We start from the raw sequence: 19,571 nt of genomic DNA, 5'->3' as shown, positions 1-19,571 counted from the left end.
CTCTCTGTCTCTCTCTCTCTGTCTCTCTCTCTCTCTGTCTCTCCGTCTCTCCCCTCTCTGTCTCTCTCTGTCGCTCTCTCCCTCTCTCTCTCCCTCTCCCTCTCTCTGTCTCTCCCTCTCCCCCTCTCTCTCCCCCTCTCTCTGTCCCTCTCTGTCTCTCTCTCTCTCTCTATACCTCTCCCTTCCTTCCTTCCACCCGATATCGCTCCCTGTTGAATGATTTACCTCTTTTTGACAGGGCAGTGTTCATATGTGCTCAATGGGAAAAGTCCTGAAGAAGTTGTGCGGAAATACCTGGAAAAGGTGCGGAACCCTCTGGAAGAGGTGAGTGCCAGACCCTGGACCAGGATGTTCCTCATGGGGCCAACATGGAGCCACTATCAGTTTGATGGGAATGGGAATGAGTGTACGATCAGATGTATAATGTCAGTTTGTACACAACCATTAGGTGGCATTGCAAACCCATCACGTCACCATCTGATCTGGAGTTGGCCGTCCTGGGAGATATATTTGCAGAAGTTCCACGATAATTTATTTTATTTATGCTACTTATTTAACCACACAGTTCTACAATCCATTATTTTAAACGATATGTTCTGTACTTCATCATTCACTTTATCAGTCTACAGAATATGACAGTGCAGCACTCCCTCAGTACTGACCCTCTGACAGTGCAGCACTCCCTCAGTACTGACCGTCTGACAGTGCAGCACTCCCTCAGTACTGACCCTCTGACAGTGCAGCACTCCCTCAGTACTGACTCTCTGACAGTGCGGCTCTCCCTCAGTACTGACCCTCTGACAGTGCAGCACTCCCTCAGTACTGACCCTCTGACAGTGCAGCACTCCCTCAGTACTGACCCTCTGATATTTTACAGTGCTGTCTCAGATTTCTCCTGGCAGGGGGGGTGGAGCAGAAGATGTCCCTACTGTACGATAATCACTAATAGATCCAATGGGAAATTCAGGAAGGAAATCTGTCCCCAGGGAGCGATGAGAATGTGGAGTGGTCGAGTGAGTTCTGTGGATGTATGTAAGGGGTAAACAGATGAAGGAGAGAGGGACAGAAGGAGACGGGGTGAGATTGGAGGGTGTTGGAGGAGGTATGTGTGGAGCACCAGCTTGGATCCAGTGGCCTGTTGGATATGTTGTGAAAACGATGACGTGTGTCACCATCGCCCTCTGCTGTTGGCATGTCATTCCCCTGTCTGCCCGTTCCCCTGTCTGCCCATTCCCCTGTGTGCCCATTCCCCTGTGTGCCTGCCCGTTCCCCTATCTGCCCATTCCCCTGTGTGCCTGCCTATTCCCCTGTCTGCCCATTCCCCTGTCTGCCCATTCCCCTGTGTGCCTGCCTATTCCCCTGTCTGCCCATTCCCCTGTCTGCCCATTCCCCTGTGTGCCCATTCCCCTGTGTGTCTGCCCATTCCCCTGTCTGCCCATTCCCCTGTGTGCCTGCCCATTCCCCTGTGTGCCCATTCCCCTGTGTGCCTGCCCATTCCCCTGTGTGCCCATTCCCCTGTGTGTCTGCCCATTCCCCTGTGTGCCTATTCCCCTGTCTGCCCATTCCCCTGTCTGCCCATTCCCCTGTGTGTCTGCCCATTCCCCTGTGTGCCCATTCCCCTGTGTGCCTGCCCATTCCCCTGTGTGCCCATTCCCCTGTGTGTCTGCCCATTCCCCTGTGTGCCCATTCCCCTGTGTGCCCATTCCCCTGTGTGCCCATTCCCCTGTGTGCCCATTCCCCTGTCTGCCCATTCCCCTGTGTGTCTGCCCGTTCCCCTGTCTGCCCATTCCCCTGTGTGTCTGCCCATTCCCCTGTGTGCCCATTCCCCTGTGTGTCTACCCGTTCCCCTGTCTGCCCATTCCCCTGTGTGTCTGCCCATTCCCCTGTGTGCCCATTCCCCTGTGTGTCAGCCCGTTCCCCTGTCTGCCCATTCCCCTGTGTGTGTGCCCATTCCCCTGTGTGCCTGCCCATTCCCCTGTGTGCCTGCCCATTCCCCTGTGTGCCTGCCCATTCCCCTGTGTGCCCATTCCCCTGTCTGCCCATTCCCCTGTGTGCCTGCCCATTCCCCTGTGTGTCTGCCCATTCCCCTGTGTGCCTACCCATTTCCCTGTGTGTGTGCCCATTCCCCTGTGTGCCCATTCCCCTGTGTGCCTGCCCATTCCCCTGTGTGCCCATTCCCCTGTGTGCCCATTCCCCTGTCTGCCCGTTCCCCTGTGTGCCCATTCCCCGTGTGCCCATTCCCCTGTCTGCCTGCCCATTCCCCTGTGTGTCTGCCCATTCCCCTGTGTGTCTGCCCGTTCCCCTGTCTGCCCGTTCCCCTGTGTGCCCGTTCCCCTGTGTGCCCGTTCCCCTGTGTGCCCGTTCCCCTGTGTGCCCGTTCCCCTGTGTGCCCGTTCCCCTGTGTGCCCATTCCCCTGTGTGCCTATTCCCCTGTGTGCCCATTCCCCTGTGTGCCCATTCCCCTGTGTGTCTGCCCATTCCCCTGTGTGCCTGCCCATTCCCCTGTCTGCCCATTCCCCTGTGTGCCCGTTCCCCTGTGTGCCCATTCCCCTGTGTGTCTGCCCATTCCCCTGTGTGCCCATTCCCCTGTGTGCCCATTCCCCTGTGTGCCCATTCCCCTGTGTGTCTGCCCATTCCCCTGTGTGTCTGCCCATTCCCCTGTGTGTCTGCCCATTCCCCTGTGTGCCTGCCCATTCCCCTGTGTGCCCATTCCCCTGTGTGCCTGCCCATTCCCCTGTGTGCCCATTCCCCTGTGTGCCTGCCCATTCCCCTGTGTGCCCATTCCCCTGTGTGCCCATTCCCCTGTGTGCCTGCCCGTTCCCCTGTGTGTGTGCCCATTCCCCTGTGTGTCTGCCCATTCCCCTGTCTGCCCATTCCCCTGTGTGCCCATTCCCCTGTGTGTCTGCCCATTCCCCTGTCTGCCCATTCCCCTGTGTGCCTGCCCATTCCCCTGTGTGTCTGCCCATTCCCCTGTGTGCCCATTCCCCTGTGTGTCTGCCCATTCCCCTGTGTGCCCATTCCCCTGTGTGTCTGCCCATTCCCCTGTCTGCCCATTCCCCTGTGTGCCTGCCAATTCCCCTGTGTGCCCATTCCCCTGTGTGCCCATTCCCCTGTGTGCCTGCCCATTCCCCTGTCTGCCCATTCCCCTGTCTGCCCATTCCCCTGTCTGCCCATCCCCCTGTGTGCCCATTCCCCTGTGTGTCTGCCCATTCCCCTGTGTGCCTGCCCATTCCCCTGTGTGCCTGCCCATTCCCCTGTGTGCCTGCCCATTCCCCTGTGTGTCTGCCCATTCCCCTGTGTGTCTGCCCATTCCCCTGTGTGTCTGCCCATTCCCCTGTGTGTCTGCCCATTCCCCTGTGTGTCTGCCCATTCCCCTGTCTGCCCATTCCCCTGTCTGCCCATTCCCCTGTCTGCCCATTCCCCTGTCTGCCCATTCCCCTGTCTGCCCATTCCCCTGTCTGCCCATTCCCCTGTCTGCCCATTCCCCTGTCTGCCCATTCCCCTGTGTGCCCATTCCCCTGTGTGCCCATTCCCCTGTGTGCCCATTCCCCTGTGTGTCTGCCCATTCCCCTGTGTGCCCATTCCCCTGTCTGCCCATTCCCCTGTGTGCCCATTCCCCTGTGTGCCCATTCCCCTGTGTGCCCATTCCCCTGTGTGCCCATTCCCCTGTCTGCCCATTCCCCTGTGTGTCTGCCCATTCCCCTGTGTGCCCATTCCCCTGTCTGCCCATTCCCCTGTCTGCCCATTCCCCTGTGTGCCCATTCCCCTGTCTGCCCATTCCCCTGTGTGCCCATTCTCCTGACTGCCCATTCCCCTGTGTGCCCATTCCCCTGTCTGCCCATTCCCCTGTGTGTCTGCCCATTCCCCTGTCTGCCCATTCCCCTGTGTGTCTGCCCATTCCCCTGTCTGCCCATTCCCCTGTCTGCCCATTCCCCTGTGTGCCCATTCCCCTGTGTGCCTGCCCATTCCCCTGTGTGTCTGCCCATTCCCCTGTCTGCCCATTCCCCTGTGTGTCTGCCCATTCCCCTGTGTGCCCATTCCCCTGTGTGCCCATTCCCCTGTGTGCCCATTCCCCTGTGTGCCTGCGCCCCCCCCCCCCTCTGTGCCTGCGCCCCCCCCCTGTGTGCCTGCCCATTCCCCTGTGTGCCTGCGCGCCCCCCTCTGTGCCTGCGCTGTCTGGGGGTTGGGTACTGTATCCCCTCAATAAAGGTCTAACAGGCTGCCTGGTTTTGTTTCTCGCTCTGCCCAGGACTGTACGATCTGTATGGAAAGATTGAGCGCCCCCTCTGGTTACAAGGGGACTCCCATCCAGCCCATCGTCAAACCCGATTTAGTGGGAAAACTTTCCAAGTGCGGACACAGTTTGCACGTGCTCTGTTTAGTCGCCATGTACAATACTGGGAACAAGGTAAGGAACCCTGACACTGACTCCCGATTCTGATTCCGTACTTACTGTCCCCGTCAAACACTCCCAGGGCAGCACGGGGTTAGATACAGAGTAAAGCCCCCCTCTACACTGTCCCCATCAAACACTCCCAGGACAGGTACAGCAGGGGGTTAGATACAGAGTAAAGCTCCCTCCACACTGTCCCCATCAAACACTCCCAGGACAGGTACAGCAGGGGGTTAGATACAGAGTAAAGCCCCCTCTACACTGTCCCCATCAAACACTCCCAGGACAGGTACAGCACGGGATTAGATACAGGGTAAAGCTCCCTCTACACTGTCCCCATCAAACCCTCCCAGGACAGGTACAGCACGGGGTTAGATACAGAGTAAAGCTCCCTCTACACTGTCCCCATCAAACACTCCCAGGACAGGTACAGCACGGAGTTAGATACAGAGTAAAGCTCCCTCTACACTGTCCCCATCAAACACTCCCAGGACAGGTACAGCACCGGGTTAGATACAGAGCAAAGCTCCCTCTACACTGTCCCTATCAAACACTCCCAGGACAGGTACAGCGCGGAGTTAGATACAGAGTAAAGCTCCCTCGACACTGTCCCCATCAAACACTCCCAGGGCAGGTACAGCGCGGAGTTAGATACAGAGTAAAGCTCCCTCTACACTGTCCCCATCAAACACTCCCAGGACAGGTACAGCACGGGGTTAGATACAGAGTAAAGCTCCCTCTACACTGTCCGCATCAAACACTCCCAGGACAGGTGCAGCACGGAGTTAGATACAGAGTAAAGCTCCCTCTACACTGTCCCCATCAAACCCTCCCAGGACAGGTACAGCACGGGGTTAGATACAGAGTAAAGCTCCCTCTACACTGTCCCCATCAAACACTCCCAGGACAGGTACAGCACGGGGTTAGATACAGAGTAAAGCTCCCTCTACACTGTCCCCATCAACCACTCCCAGGACAGGTACAGCACGGGGTTAGATACAGAGTAAAGCTCCATCTACACTGTCCCCATCAAACACTCCCAGGACAGGTACAGCACGGGGTTAGATACAGAGTAACGCTCCCTCTACACTGTCCCCATCAAACACTCCCAGGACAGGTACAGCACGGGGTTAGATACAGAGTAAAGCTCCCTCTACACTGTCCCCATCAAACACTCCCAGGACAGGTACAGCACGGGGTTAGATACAGAGTAAAGCTCCCTCTACACTGTCCCCATCAAACACTCCCAGGACAGGTACAGCACGGGGTTAGATACAGCACAGGGACAGGCACAGCACGGGGACAGGTACAGCACGGGGACAGGCACAGCACGGGGACAGGCACAGCACGGGGACAGGTACAGCACGGGGACAGGTACAGCGCGGGGACAGGTACAGCGCGGGGACAGGTACAGCACTGGGACAGGTACAGCACGGGGACAGGTACAGCACGGGGACAGGTACAGCACGGGGACAGGTACAGTACGGGGACAGGTACAGCGCGGGGACAGGTACAGCACGGGGACAGGTACAGCATGGGGACAGGTACAGCACGGGGACAGGTACAGCACGGGGACAGGTACAGCACGGGGACAGGCACAGCACGGGGACAGGCACAGCACGGGGACAGGCACAGCACGGGGACAGGTACAGCACGGGGACAGGTACAGCACAGGGTTAGATACAGAGCTTCAGCCAGATCTTTCTCTTTCAGGATGGCAGCCTGCAGTGTCCCTCCTGTAAGACAATATATGGAGTGAAGACTGGGACTCAGCCACCAGGGAAAATGGAATATCACACCATTCCTCACTCACTTCCTGGATTTCCCAACACGAAGACCATTCGTATCATCTACAACATTCCCCCTGGAATCCAGGTACGTGTGTAGCTGCAGACCTTCAAATATAACACAACGCAGGATAGTCCACTGCCTCATATACATAGTCCACTGCCTCATATACATAGTCCACTGCCTCATATACATAGACCGCTGTCTCATATACATAGTCCACTGCCTCATATACATAGTCCACTGCCTCATATACATAGACCGCTGTCTCATATACATAGACCACTGCCTCATATACATAGTCCACTGTCTCATATACATAGACCGCCGTCTCATATACATAGTCCACTGTCTCATATACATAGACCACTGCCTCATATACATAGTCCACTGCCTCATATACATAGTCCACTGCCTCATATACATAGCCAACTGCCTCATATACATAGTCCACTGCCTCATATACATAGTCCACTGCCTCATATACATAGACCACTGTCTCATATACATAGACCGCTGTCTCATATACATAGACCGCTGTCTCATATACATAGTCCCCTGTCTCATATACATAGTCCACTGCGTCATATACATAGTCCACTGCGTCATATACATAGTCCACTGGCTCATATACATAGACCACTGCCTCATATACATTGATCACTGTCTCATATACATAGTCCACTGCCTCATATACATAGTCCACTGCCTCATATACATAGACCACTGCCTCATATACATAGTCCACTGCCTCATATACATAGCCAACTGCCTCATATACATAGTCCACTGTCTCATATACATAGTCCACCGTCTCATATACATAGTCCGCTGTCTCATATACATAGACTGCTGTCTCATATACATAGACCACTGCCTCATATACATAGTTCACAGTCTCATATACATAGTCCACTGCCTCATATACATAGACCGCTGTCTCATATACATAGACCACTGTCTCATATACATAGTCCACTGCCTCATATACATAGACGCTGTCTCATATACATAGTCCACTGCCTCATATACATAGTCCACTGTCTCATATACATAGTCCACTGCCTCATATACGTAGTCCACTGCCTCATATACATAGACCACTGTCTCATATACATAGTCCACTGTCTCATATACATAGTCCACTGTCTCATATACATAGACCACTGTCTCATATACATAGTCCACTGTCTCATATACATAGTCCGCTGTCTCATATACATAGTCTGCTGTCTCATATACATAGTCCGCTGCCTCATATACATAGTCCACTGCCTCATATACATAGACCACTGTCTCATATACATAGTCCGCTGTCTCATATACATAGTCCGCTGTCTCATATACATAGTCCGCTGTCTCATATTCATTCTCCGCTGCCTCATATACATAGACCGCTGCCTCATATACATAGACCGCTGCCTCATATACATAGACCACTGCCTCATATACATAGTCCACTGTCTCATATACATAGTCCACTGCCTCATATACATAGTCCACTGTCTCATATACATAGTCCACTGCCTCATATACATAGACCACTGCCTCATATACATAGACCACTGCCTCATATACATAGACCACTGTCTCATATACATAGACCACTGTCTCATATACATAGTCCACTGCCTCATATACATGGTCCACTGCGTCATATACATTGTCCACTGCCTCATATACATTGTCCACTGCCTCATATACATAGAGCACTGTCTCATATACATAGTCCGCTGCCTCATATACATAGTCCACTGTCTCATATACATAGTCCACTGCCTCATATACATAGACCACTGTCTCATATACATAGACCACTGCCTCATATACATAGTCCACTGCCTCATATACACACGGTCCACTGCCTCATATACATAGTTCACTGTCTCATATACATAGTCCACTGCCTCATATACATAGTCCACTGTCTCATATACATAGACCACTGACTCATATACATAGTCCACAGCCTCATATACATAGTCCACTGCCTCATATACATAGTCCACTGTCTCATATACATAGCCAACTGCCTCATATACATAGACCACTGCCTCATATACATAGTCCGCTGTCTCATATACATAGACCGCTGTCTCATATACATAGTCCGCTGTCTCATATACATAGTCCACTGTCTCATATACATAGACCGCTGTCTCATATACATAGTCCACTGCCTCATATACATAGTCCACAGCCTCATATACATAGTCCACAGCCTCATATACATAGTCCACTGTCTCATATACATAGTCCACCTGTCTCATATACAGAGACCACTGCCTCATATGCATAGTCCACTGTCTCATATACATAGTCCACTGCCTCATATACATAGTCCACTGTCTCATATACATAGTCCACTGCCTCATATACATAGACCACTGTCGCATATACATAGTCCACTGCCTCATATACATAGACCGCTGTCTCAAATACATAGTCCACTGCCTCATATACATAGACCACTGCCTCATATACATAGTCCACTGTCTCATATACATAGACCGCTGTCTCATATACATAGACCGCTGCCTCATATACATAGTCCACTGTCTCATATACATAGACCACTGCCTCAAATACATAGACCACTGCCTCATATACATAGACCGCTGTCTCATATACATAGACCACTGTCTCATATACATAGACCACTGTCTCATATACATAGACCACTGTCTCATATACATAGACCGCTGTCTCCTATACATAGTCCACTGTCTCATATACATAGACCACTGTCTCATATACATAGACCACTGTCTCATATACATAGACCACTGACTCATATACATAGTCCGCTGCCTCATATACATAGTCCACTGCCTCATATACATAGTCCAATGTCTCATATACATAGTCCACTGTCTCATATACATAGTCCACTGTCTCATATACATAGACCGCTGTCTCATCTACATAGACCGCTGTCTCATATACATAGTCCACTGCCTCATATACATAGTCCACTGCCTCATATACATAGACCGCTGTCTCATATACATAGACCACTGCCTCATATACATTGTCCACAGCCTCATATACATAGTCCACTGTCTCATATACATAGTCCACTGTCACATATACATAGTCCACTGTCTCATATACATAGACCGCTGTCTCATATACATAGTCCACTGTCTCATATACATTGTCCACTGCCTCATATACATAGCCAACTGCCTCATATACATAGTCCACTGCCTCATATACATTGTCCACAGCCTCAAATACATAGTCCACTGTCTCATATACATAGTCCACTGTCTCATATACATAGACCGCTGCCTCATATACATAGTCCACTGTCTCATATACATAGACCACTGTCTCATATACATAGTCCACTGCGTCATATACATAGTCCACAGCCTCATATACATAGACCGCTGCCTCATATACATAGTCCACTGTCTCATATACATAGACCACTGTCTCATATACATAGTCCACTGCGTCATATACATAGTCCACAGCCTCATATACATAGTCCACTGCCTCATATACATAGTCCACTGTCTCATATATAGTCCACTGTCACATATGACCACTGCCTCATATACATAGTCCACTGCCTCGTATACATAGACCACTGCCTCATGTACATAGTCCACTGCCTCATATACATAGACCGCTGTCTCATATACATAGACCACTGGCTCATATACATAGACCACTGCCTCATATACATAGACCGCTGCCTCATATACATAGACCACTGTCTCATATACATAGTCCACTGCGTTATATACATAGACCACTGCCTCATATACATAGTCCACTGTCTCATATACATAGTCCACTGCCTCATATACATAGTCCACTGCCTCATATACATAGACCACTGCCTCAAATACATAGTCCACTGCCTCATATACATAGTCCACTGCCTCATATACATAGACCACTGCCTCAAATACATAGACCACTGTCTCATATACACAGACCACTGCCTCATATACATAGACCACTGTCTCATATACATAGTCCACTGCGTTATATACATAGACCACTGTCTCATATACATAGTCCACTGCCTCATATACATAGACCGCTGCCTCATATACATAGACCACTGTCTCATTTACATAGTCCACTGCCTCATATACATAGACCACTGTCTCATATACATAGTCCACTGTCTCATATACATAGACCACTGCCTCAAATACATAGACCGCTGCCTCATATACATAGACCGCTGTCTCATATACATAGACCACTGTCTCATATACATAGACCACTGTCTCATATACATAGACCACTGTCTCATTTACATAGACCGCTGTCTCCTATACATAGTCCACTGTCTCATATACATAGACCACTGTCTCATTACATAGACCACTGTCTCATATACATAGACCACTGACTCATATACATAGTCCGCTGCCTCATATACATAGTCCACTGCCTCATATACATAGTCCAATGTCTCATATACATAGTCCACTGTCTCATATACATAGTCCACTGTCTCATATACATAGACCGCTGTCTCATCTACATAGACCGCTGTCTCATATACATAGTCCACTGCCTCATATACATAGTCCACTGCCTCATATACATAGACCGCTGTCTCATATACATAGACCACTGCCTCATATACATTGTCCACAGCCTCATATACATAGTCCACTGTCTCATATACATAGTCCACTGTCACATATACATAGTCCACTGTCTCATATACATAGACCGCTGTCTCATATACATAGTCCACTGTCTCATATACATTGTCCACTGCCTCATATACATAGCCAACTGCCTCATATACATAGTCCACTGCCTCATATACATTGTCCACAGCCTCAAATACATAGTCCACTGTCTCATATACATAGTCCACTGTCTCATATACATAGACCGCTGCCTCATATACATAGTCCACTGTCTCATATACATAGACCACTGTCTCATATACATAATGCACTGCGTCATATACATAGTCCACAGCCTCATATACATAGTCCACTGCCTCATATACATAGTCCACTGTCTCATATATAGTCCACTGTCACATATACATAGACCACTGCCTCATATACATAGTCCACTGCCTCATATACATAGACCACTGCCTCATGAAAAAAGTCCACTGCCTCATATACATAGACCGCTGTCTCATATACATAGACCACTGGCTCATATACATAGACCACTGCCTCATATACATAGACCGCTGCCTCATATACATAGACCACTGTCTCATATACATAGTCCACTGCGTTATATACATAGACCACTGCCTCATATACATAGTCCACTGTCTCATATACATAGTCCACTGCCTCATATACATAGTCCACTGCCTCATATACATAGACCACTGCCTCAAATACATAGTCCACTGCCTCATATACATCGTCCACTGCCTCATATACATAGTCCACTGCCTCATATACATAGACCACTGCCTCAAATACATAGTCCACTGCCTCATATACATAGACCACTGTCTCATATACATAGACCACTGTCTCATATACATAGTCCACTGCGTTATATACATAGACCACTGTCTCATATACATAGTCCACTGCCTCATATACATAGACCGCTGCCTCATATACATAGACCACTGTCTCATTTACATAGTCCACTGCCTCATATACATAGACCACTGTCTCATATACATAGACAACTGTCTCATATACATAGACCACTGTCTCATATACATAGTCCACTGCCTTATATACATAGACCACTGCCTCATATACATAGTCCACTGTCTCATATACATAGTCCACTGCCTCATATACATAGTCCACTGCCTCATATACATAGTCCACTGCCTCATATACATAGACCACTGTCTCATATACATAGTCCACTGCCTTATATACCTAGTCCACTGCCTCATATACATAGTCCACTGCCTCATGTACATAGACCACTGCCTCATGTACATAGACCGCTGTCTCATATACATAGTCCACTGCCTCATATACATAGATAGCTGTCTCATATACATAGACCACTGCCTCATTTACATAGTCCACTGCCTCATATACATAGACCACTGTCTCATATACATAGACCACTGTCTCATATTCATAGTCCACTGTCTCATATACATAGTCCACTGCCTCATATACATAGTCCACTGCCTCATATACATAGTCCACTGTCACATATTCATAGACCACTGTCTGATATACATAGACCACTGCCTCATTTACATAGTCCACTGTCACATATTCATAGACCACTGTCTGATATACATAGACCACTGTCTCATATACATTATACACACCAACAACAGACACCTACCCAACACTGTAACACATACCCCACACCCCTCACTGTAACACTCTGATATACCCCACACCCCTCACTGTAACATTCTGATATACCCCACTCCCCTCACTGTAACAGTCTGATATACTCCACACCCCTCACTGTAGCAGTCTGATATACTCCACACCCCTCACTGTAACTCTCTGATATACCCCACACCCCTCACTGTAACACTCTGACATACCCCACACCCCGCACTGTAACACTGATATACCCCACACCCCTCACTGTAACACTCTGACATACCCCACACCCCTCACTGTAACACTGATATACCCCACACCCCTCACTGTAACACTGATATACCCCACACCCCTCACTGTAACACTCTGATATCTCCCACACCCCTCACTGTAACACTGATATATCCCACACCCCTCACTGTAACTCTCTGACATACCCCACACTGTAACACTCTGATACACCCCTCACTGTAACACTCTGATATACCCCACACCCGTCACTGTAACAATCTGATATACCCCACACTGTAACACTGATATACCCCAGACCCCTCACTGTAACACTGACATACCCCACACCCCTCTCTGTAACACTCTGATATACCCCACACCCCTCACTGTAACACTCTGATATACCCCACGCCCCTCACTGTTACACTCTGATATACCCCACACCCCTCACTGTAACACTGATATACCCCACACCCCTCACTGTAACACTGATTTACCCCACACCCCTCACTGTAACACTGATATACCCCACACCCCTCACCGTAACACTGATATACCCCACACCCCTCACTGTAACACTCTGATATACCCCACACCCCTCACTGTAACACTCTGATATAATCCACACACCCTCACTGTAACACTCTGATATATCCCACACCCCTCACTGTAACTCTCTGACATACCCCACACTGTAACACTGATATACCCCACACCCCTCACTGTAACACTGATATACCCCACACCCCTCACTGTAACACTCTGATATACCCCACACCCCACACTAACACTCTGACATACCCCACACCCCTCACTGTAACACTGATATATGCCACACCCCTTACTGTAACACTCTGATACACCCCTCACTGTAACACTCTGATATACCCCACACCCGTCACTGTAACAATCTGATATACCCCACACTGGAACACTGATATACCCCAGACCCCTCACTGTAACACTGATATACCCCACACCCCTCACTGTAACACTCTGATATACGCCACACCCCTCACTGTAACACTCTGATATACCCCACACCCCTCACTGTAACACTGATATACCCCACACCCCTCACTGTAACACTGATTTACCCCACACCCTCACTGTAACACTGATATACCCCACACCCCTCACTGTAACACTGATATACCCCACACCCCTCACTGTAACACAGATACACCCCATACCCCTCACTGTAACACTCTGATATACCCCACACCCCTCACTGTAACACTCTGATATACCCCACACCCCTCACTGTAACACTGATATACCCCACACCCCTCACCGTAACACCGATATACCCCACACCCCTCACTGTAACACTCTGATATACCCCACACCCCTCACTGTAACACTCTGATATAATCCACACACCCTCACTGTAACACTCTGATATACCCCACACCCCTCACTGTAACACTCTGATATACCCCACACCCCTCACTGTAACACTGATATACCCCACACCCCTCACCGTAACACCGATATACCCCACACCCCTCACTGTAACACTCTGATATACCCCACACCCCTCACTGTAACACTCTGATATAATCCACACACCCTCACTGTAACACTCTGATATACTCCACACACCCTCACTGTAACACTCTGATATACCCCACACCCCTCACTGTAACACTCTGATATACCCCACACCCCTCACTGTAACACTCTGATATACCCCACGCCCCTCACTGTAACACTGATATACCCCACACCCCTCACTGTAACACTGATTTACCCCACACCCCTCACTGTAACACTGATATATCCCACACCCCTCACTGTAACACTCTGATATACTCCACACCCCTCACTGTAACTCTCTGATATACCCCACACCCCTCACTGTAACACTCTGATATACTCCACACTGTAACACTCTGATATACCCACACCCCTCACTGTAACGCTCTGATATACCCCACACCCCTCACTGTAACACTCTGATATATCCCACACCCCTCACTGTAACACTCTGATATACCCCACACCCCTCACTGTAACACTGAAATACCCCACACCCCTCACTGTAACACTCGAATATACCCCACACCCCTCACTGTAACACTCTGATATACCCACACCCCTCACTGTAACACTCTGATATACCCCACACCCCTCACTGTAACACTCTGATATATCCCACACCCCTCACTGTAACACTCTGATATACCCCACACCCCTCACTGCAACACTGATATACCCCACACCCCTCACTGTAACACTCTGATATTCTTCACACCCCTCACTGTAACACTGAAATACCCCACACCCCTCACTGTAACACTCTGATATACCCCACACCCCTCACTGTAACACTCTGATATTCTTCACACCCCTCGCTGTAACACTGAAATACCCCACACCCCTCACTGTAACACTCGAATATACCCCACACCCCTCACTGTAACACTCTGATATACCCCACACCCCTCACTGTAACACTGATATACCCCACACCCCTCACTGTAACACTCTGATATACCCCATACCCCTCACTGTAATACTGATTTACCCCACACCCTCACTGTAACTCTCTGATATACCCCACACCCCTCACTGTAACACTGTTATACCCCACACCCCTCACTGTAACACTGATATACCCCACACCCACTGTAACACTGATATACCCCACACCCCTCACTGTAACACTCTGATATACCCCACACCCCTCACTGTAACACTCTGACATACCCCAGACCCCTCACTGTAACACTGATTTACCCCACACCCTCACTGTAACTCTCTGATATACCCCACACACCCTCACTGTAACACTGATATACCCCATACCCCTCACTGTAACACTGATATACCCCACACCCCTCACTGTAACACTCTGATATACCCCACACCCCTCACAGTAACACTCTGATATACTCCACACTGTAACACTCTGATATACCCACATCCCTCACTGTAACACTCTGATATACCCCACACCCCTCACTGTAACACTCTGATATATCCCACACCCCTCACTGTAACACTCTGATATACCCCACACCCCTCACTGTAACACTCTGATATACCCACATTCCTCACTGTAACACTCTGATATACCCCACACCCCTCACTGTAACACTGATATACCCCACACCCCTGACTGTAACACTCTGATATACCCCACACCCCTCACTGTAACACTGATTTACCCCACACCCTCACTGTAACTCTCTGATATACCCCACACCCACTGTAACACTGATATACCCCACACCCCTCACTGTAACACTGATATACCACACACCCACTGTAACACTGATATACCCCTCACCCACTGTAACACTGATATACCCCTCACTGTAACACTCTGATATACCCACACCCCTCACTGTAACACTGATATACCCCACACTCCTCACTGTAACACTGATATACCCAACACCCCTCACTGTAACACTCTGACATACCCCACACCCCTCACTGTAACTCTCTGATATACCCCACACCCCTCACTGTAACTCTCTGATATACCCCACACACCCTCACTGTAACACTCTGACATACCCCACACCCCTCACTGTAACTCTCTGATATACCCCACACCCCTCACTGTAACACTCTGACATACCCCACACCCCTCACTGGAACACTGATTTACCCCACACCCTCACTGTAACACTGATATACCCCACACCCCTCACTGTAACACTCTGATTTACCCCACACACCCTCACTGTAACTCTCTGATATACCCCACACACCCCTCACTGTAACACTCTGACATACCCCACACCCCTCACTGTAACACTGATTTACCCCACACCCTCACTGTAACACTCTGATATACCCCACACCCCTCACTGTAACACTCTGATATAATCCACACACCCTCACTGTAACACTGATATACCCCACACCCCTCACTGTAACACTCTGATATACCCCACACCCCTCACTGTAACACTGATATACCCCACACACCCTCACTGTAACACTGATTTACCCCACACCCCTCACTGTAACACTCTGACATACCCCACACCCCTCACTGTAACACTGATTTACCCCACACCCTCACTGTAACACTCTGACATACCCCACACCCCTCACTGTAACTCTCTGATATACCCCACACACCCTCACTGTAACACTCTGTTATACCCCACACACCCCTCACTGTAACACTCTGATATACCCCACACCCCTCACTGTAACACTGATATACCCCACACCCCTCACTGTAACACTCTGACATACCCCACACCCCTCACTGTAACTCTCTGATATACCCCACACACCCTCACTGTAACTCTCTGTTATACCCCACACACCCCTCACTGTAACACTGATATACCCCACACACCCTCACTGTAACACTGATTTACCCCACACCCTCACTGTAACACTCTGATATACCCCACACCCCTCACTGTAACACTGCTATACCCCACACCCCTCACTGTAACACTGATTTACCCCACACCCCTCACTGTAACACTCTGACATACCCCACACCCCTCACTGTAACACTGATTTACCCCACACCCTCACTGTAACACTCTGACATACCCCACACCCCTCACTGTAACTCTCTGATATACCCCACACACCCTCACTGTAACACTCTGTTATACCCCACACACCCCTCACTGTAACACTCTGATATACCCCACACCCCTCACTGTAACACTGATATACCCCACACCCCTCACTGTAACACTCTGACATACCCCACACCCCTCACTGTAACTCTCTGATATACCCCACACACCCTCACTGTAACTCTCTGTTATACCCCACACACCCCTCACTGTAACACTGATATACCCCACACACCCTCACTGTAACACTGATTTACCCCACACCCTCACTGTAACACTCTGATATACCCCACACCCCTCACTGTAACACTGCTATACCCCACACACCCTCACTGTAACTCTCTGATATACCCCACACGCCCTCACTGTAACACTGATATACCCCATACCCCTCACTGTAACAATACCCCACACCCCTCACTGTAACACTCTGATATACCCCACACCCCTCACAGTAACACTCTGATATACCCCACACCCCACACTGTAACACTGATATACCCCACACCCCTCACTGTAACACTGATATACCCCACACCCCTCACTGTAACACTCTGATATACCCCACACACCCTCACTGTAACACTGATTTACCCCACACCCTCACTGTAACACTCTGATTTACCCCACACTCCTCACTGTAACACTCTGATATACCCCACACACCCTCACTGTAACACTCTGATATACTCCACATCCCTCACTGTAACACTCTGACATACCCCACACCCCTCACTGTAACACTCTGATATACCCCACACACCCTCACTGTAACACTCTGATATACCCCACACCCCTCACTGTAACTCTCTGTTATACCCCACACACCCTCACTGTAACACTGATTTACCCCACACCCTCACTGTAACACTCTGATATACCCCACACCCCTCACTGTAACACTGATTTACCCCACACCCTCACTGTAACTCTCTGATATACCCCACACACCCTCACTGTAACGCTCTCTCTTAGGATCCTGATCACCCGAATCCTGGAATGACATTCACAGCCAGAGGATTCCCACGACATTGTTACTTGCCGGATAATGAGAGGGGCCGAGAGGTGAGTGTCTCCATGCGCAATGACATTGTTAGGGGAATGTGAAGGGAGTGCTCTACTAGATATTATCCCATGCGTTACCTGTCCTGGGAGTGCTCTGTTCTGACACTGGGTATAATGTTGGGGACACACTGTCAGGGTAACGTAGAGGGAGCTGTACTCTGTATCTAACCCCGTGCTGTACCTGTCCTGGGAGTGTTTGATGGGGACAGTGTAGAGGGAGCTTTACTCTGTATCTAACCCCGTGCTGTACCTGCCCTGGGAGTGTTTGATGGGGACAGTGTAGAAGGAGCTTTACTCTGTATCTAACCCCCTGTTGTACCAGTCCTGGGAGTGTTTGATGGGGACAGTGTAGAGGGAGCTTTACTCTGTATCTAACCCCGTGCTGTATCGGTCCTGGGAGTGTTTGATGGGGACAGTGTAGAGGGAGCTTTACTCTGTATATAACCCAGTGCTGTACCTGTCCTGGGAGTGTTTGATGGGGACAGTGTGGAGGGAGCTTTACTCTGTATCTAACTCCGTGCTGTACCTGTCCTGGGAGTGTTTGATGGGGACAGTGTAGAGGGAGCTTTACTCTGTATCTAACCCCGTGCTATACTTGTCCTGGGAGTGTTTGATGGGGACAGTGTAGAGGGAGCTTTACTCTGTATCTAACCACGTGCTGTACCTGTCCAGGGAGTATTTGATGGGGACAGTGAAGAGGGAGCTCTACACTGTATCTAACCCCATGCTGTACCTGTCCTGGGAGTGTTTGATGGGGACAGTGTAGAGGGAGGTTTACTCTGTATCTAACCCAGTGCTGTACCTGTCCTGGGAGTGTTTGATGGGGACAGTGTAGAGGGAGCTTTACTCTGTATCTAACCCCGTGCTGTATTTGTCCTGGGAGCGCTGGATGTTTAGGGTATAATGTGGAGGGACACTGTCACGGTGATGTAGAGGTACTGGTGGGAATTCTGACTTTAGGTTTCACCTTTGCTCTTTGCCCTTTGAACCTCTCCTATTTAGGTGCTGAGGCTGCTGCTGGTGGCCTGGGACCGGAGGTTGATCTTCGCTATCGGAACGTCCAGTACGACAGGAGAGTCCGACACTGTGGTCTGGAACGAGATCCATCACAAAACAGAATTCGGCTCTAATCTGACTGGCCATGGATACCCCGACTGCAACTACCTGGAGAATGTGTGGGCAGAGCTGAGGGCCCAGGGAATCGCTGAGGACCAGGACTGAGGACAGCACCCTAGGGGCAGGAAATCCCAGGGGACC

The 19,571-nt window shown here is 49.7% G+C and overlaps 1 protein-coding gene across 1 annotated transcript; it reads left to right on the top strand.

The window, feature by feature from the left end:
• Positions 1 to 216: 216 nt before the first annotated feature.
• On the top strand, positions 217 to 19,536 carry LOC119968031 (E3 ubiquitin-protein ligase DTX4-like). The gene is made up of 5 exons (XM_038801135.1): positions 217 to 324; positions 4,250 to 4,408; positions 6,107 to 6,268; positions 18,225 to 18,314; positions 19,317 to 19,536. The coding sequence occupies exons 1-5, from the start codon at positions 217 to 219 to the stop codon at positions 19,533 to 19,535; spliced, it is 738 nt and encodes a 245-aa protein (XP_038657063.1). The 3' UTR covers position 19,536.
• The last annotated feature ends 35 nt before the right edge of the window (positions 19,537 to 19,571 follow it).

Source organism: Scyliorhinus canicula, chromosome 6, assembly GCF_902713615.1.
Source record: "Scyliorhinus canicula chromosome 6, sScyCan1.1, whole genome shotgun sequence".
In the NCBI taxonomy this organism is placed as follows: Eukaryota; Metazoa; Chordata; class Chondrichthyes; order Carcharhiniformes; family Scyliorhinidae; genus Scyliorhinus; species Scyliorhinus canicula.
This window is presented reverse-complemented; position numbering and strand designations above follow the sequence as displayed.

What these genes read in the sequence shown, in the direction of transcription:
- LOC119968031 (XM_038801135.1), top strand. Translation starts at nt 217, where the DNA reads ATGATTTACCTCTTTTTGACAGGGCAGTGTTCATATGTGCTCAATGGG. An exon ending in TGCGGAACCCTCTGGAAGAG is followed by an intron (nt 325 to 4,249) that starts GTGAGTGCCAGA and finishes CGCTCTGCCCAG; the next exon opens with GACTGTACGATCTGTATGGA. An exon ending in ACATTCCCCCTGGAATCCAG is followed by an intron (nt 6,269 to 18,224) that starts GTACGTGTGTAG and finishes GCTCTCTCTTAG; the next exon opens with GATCCTGATCACCCGAATCC.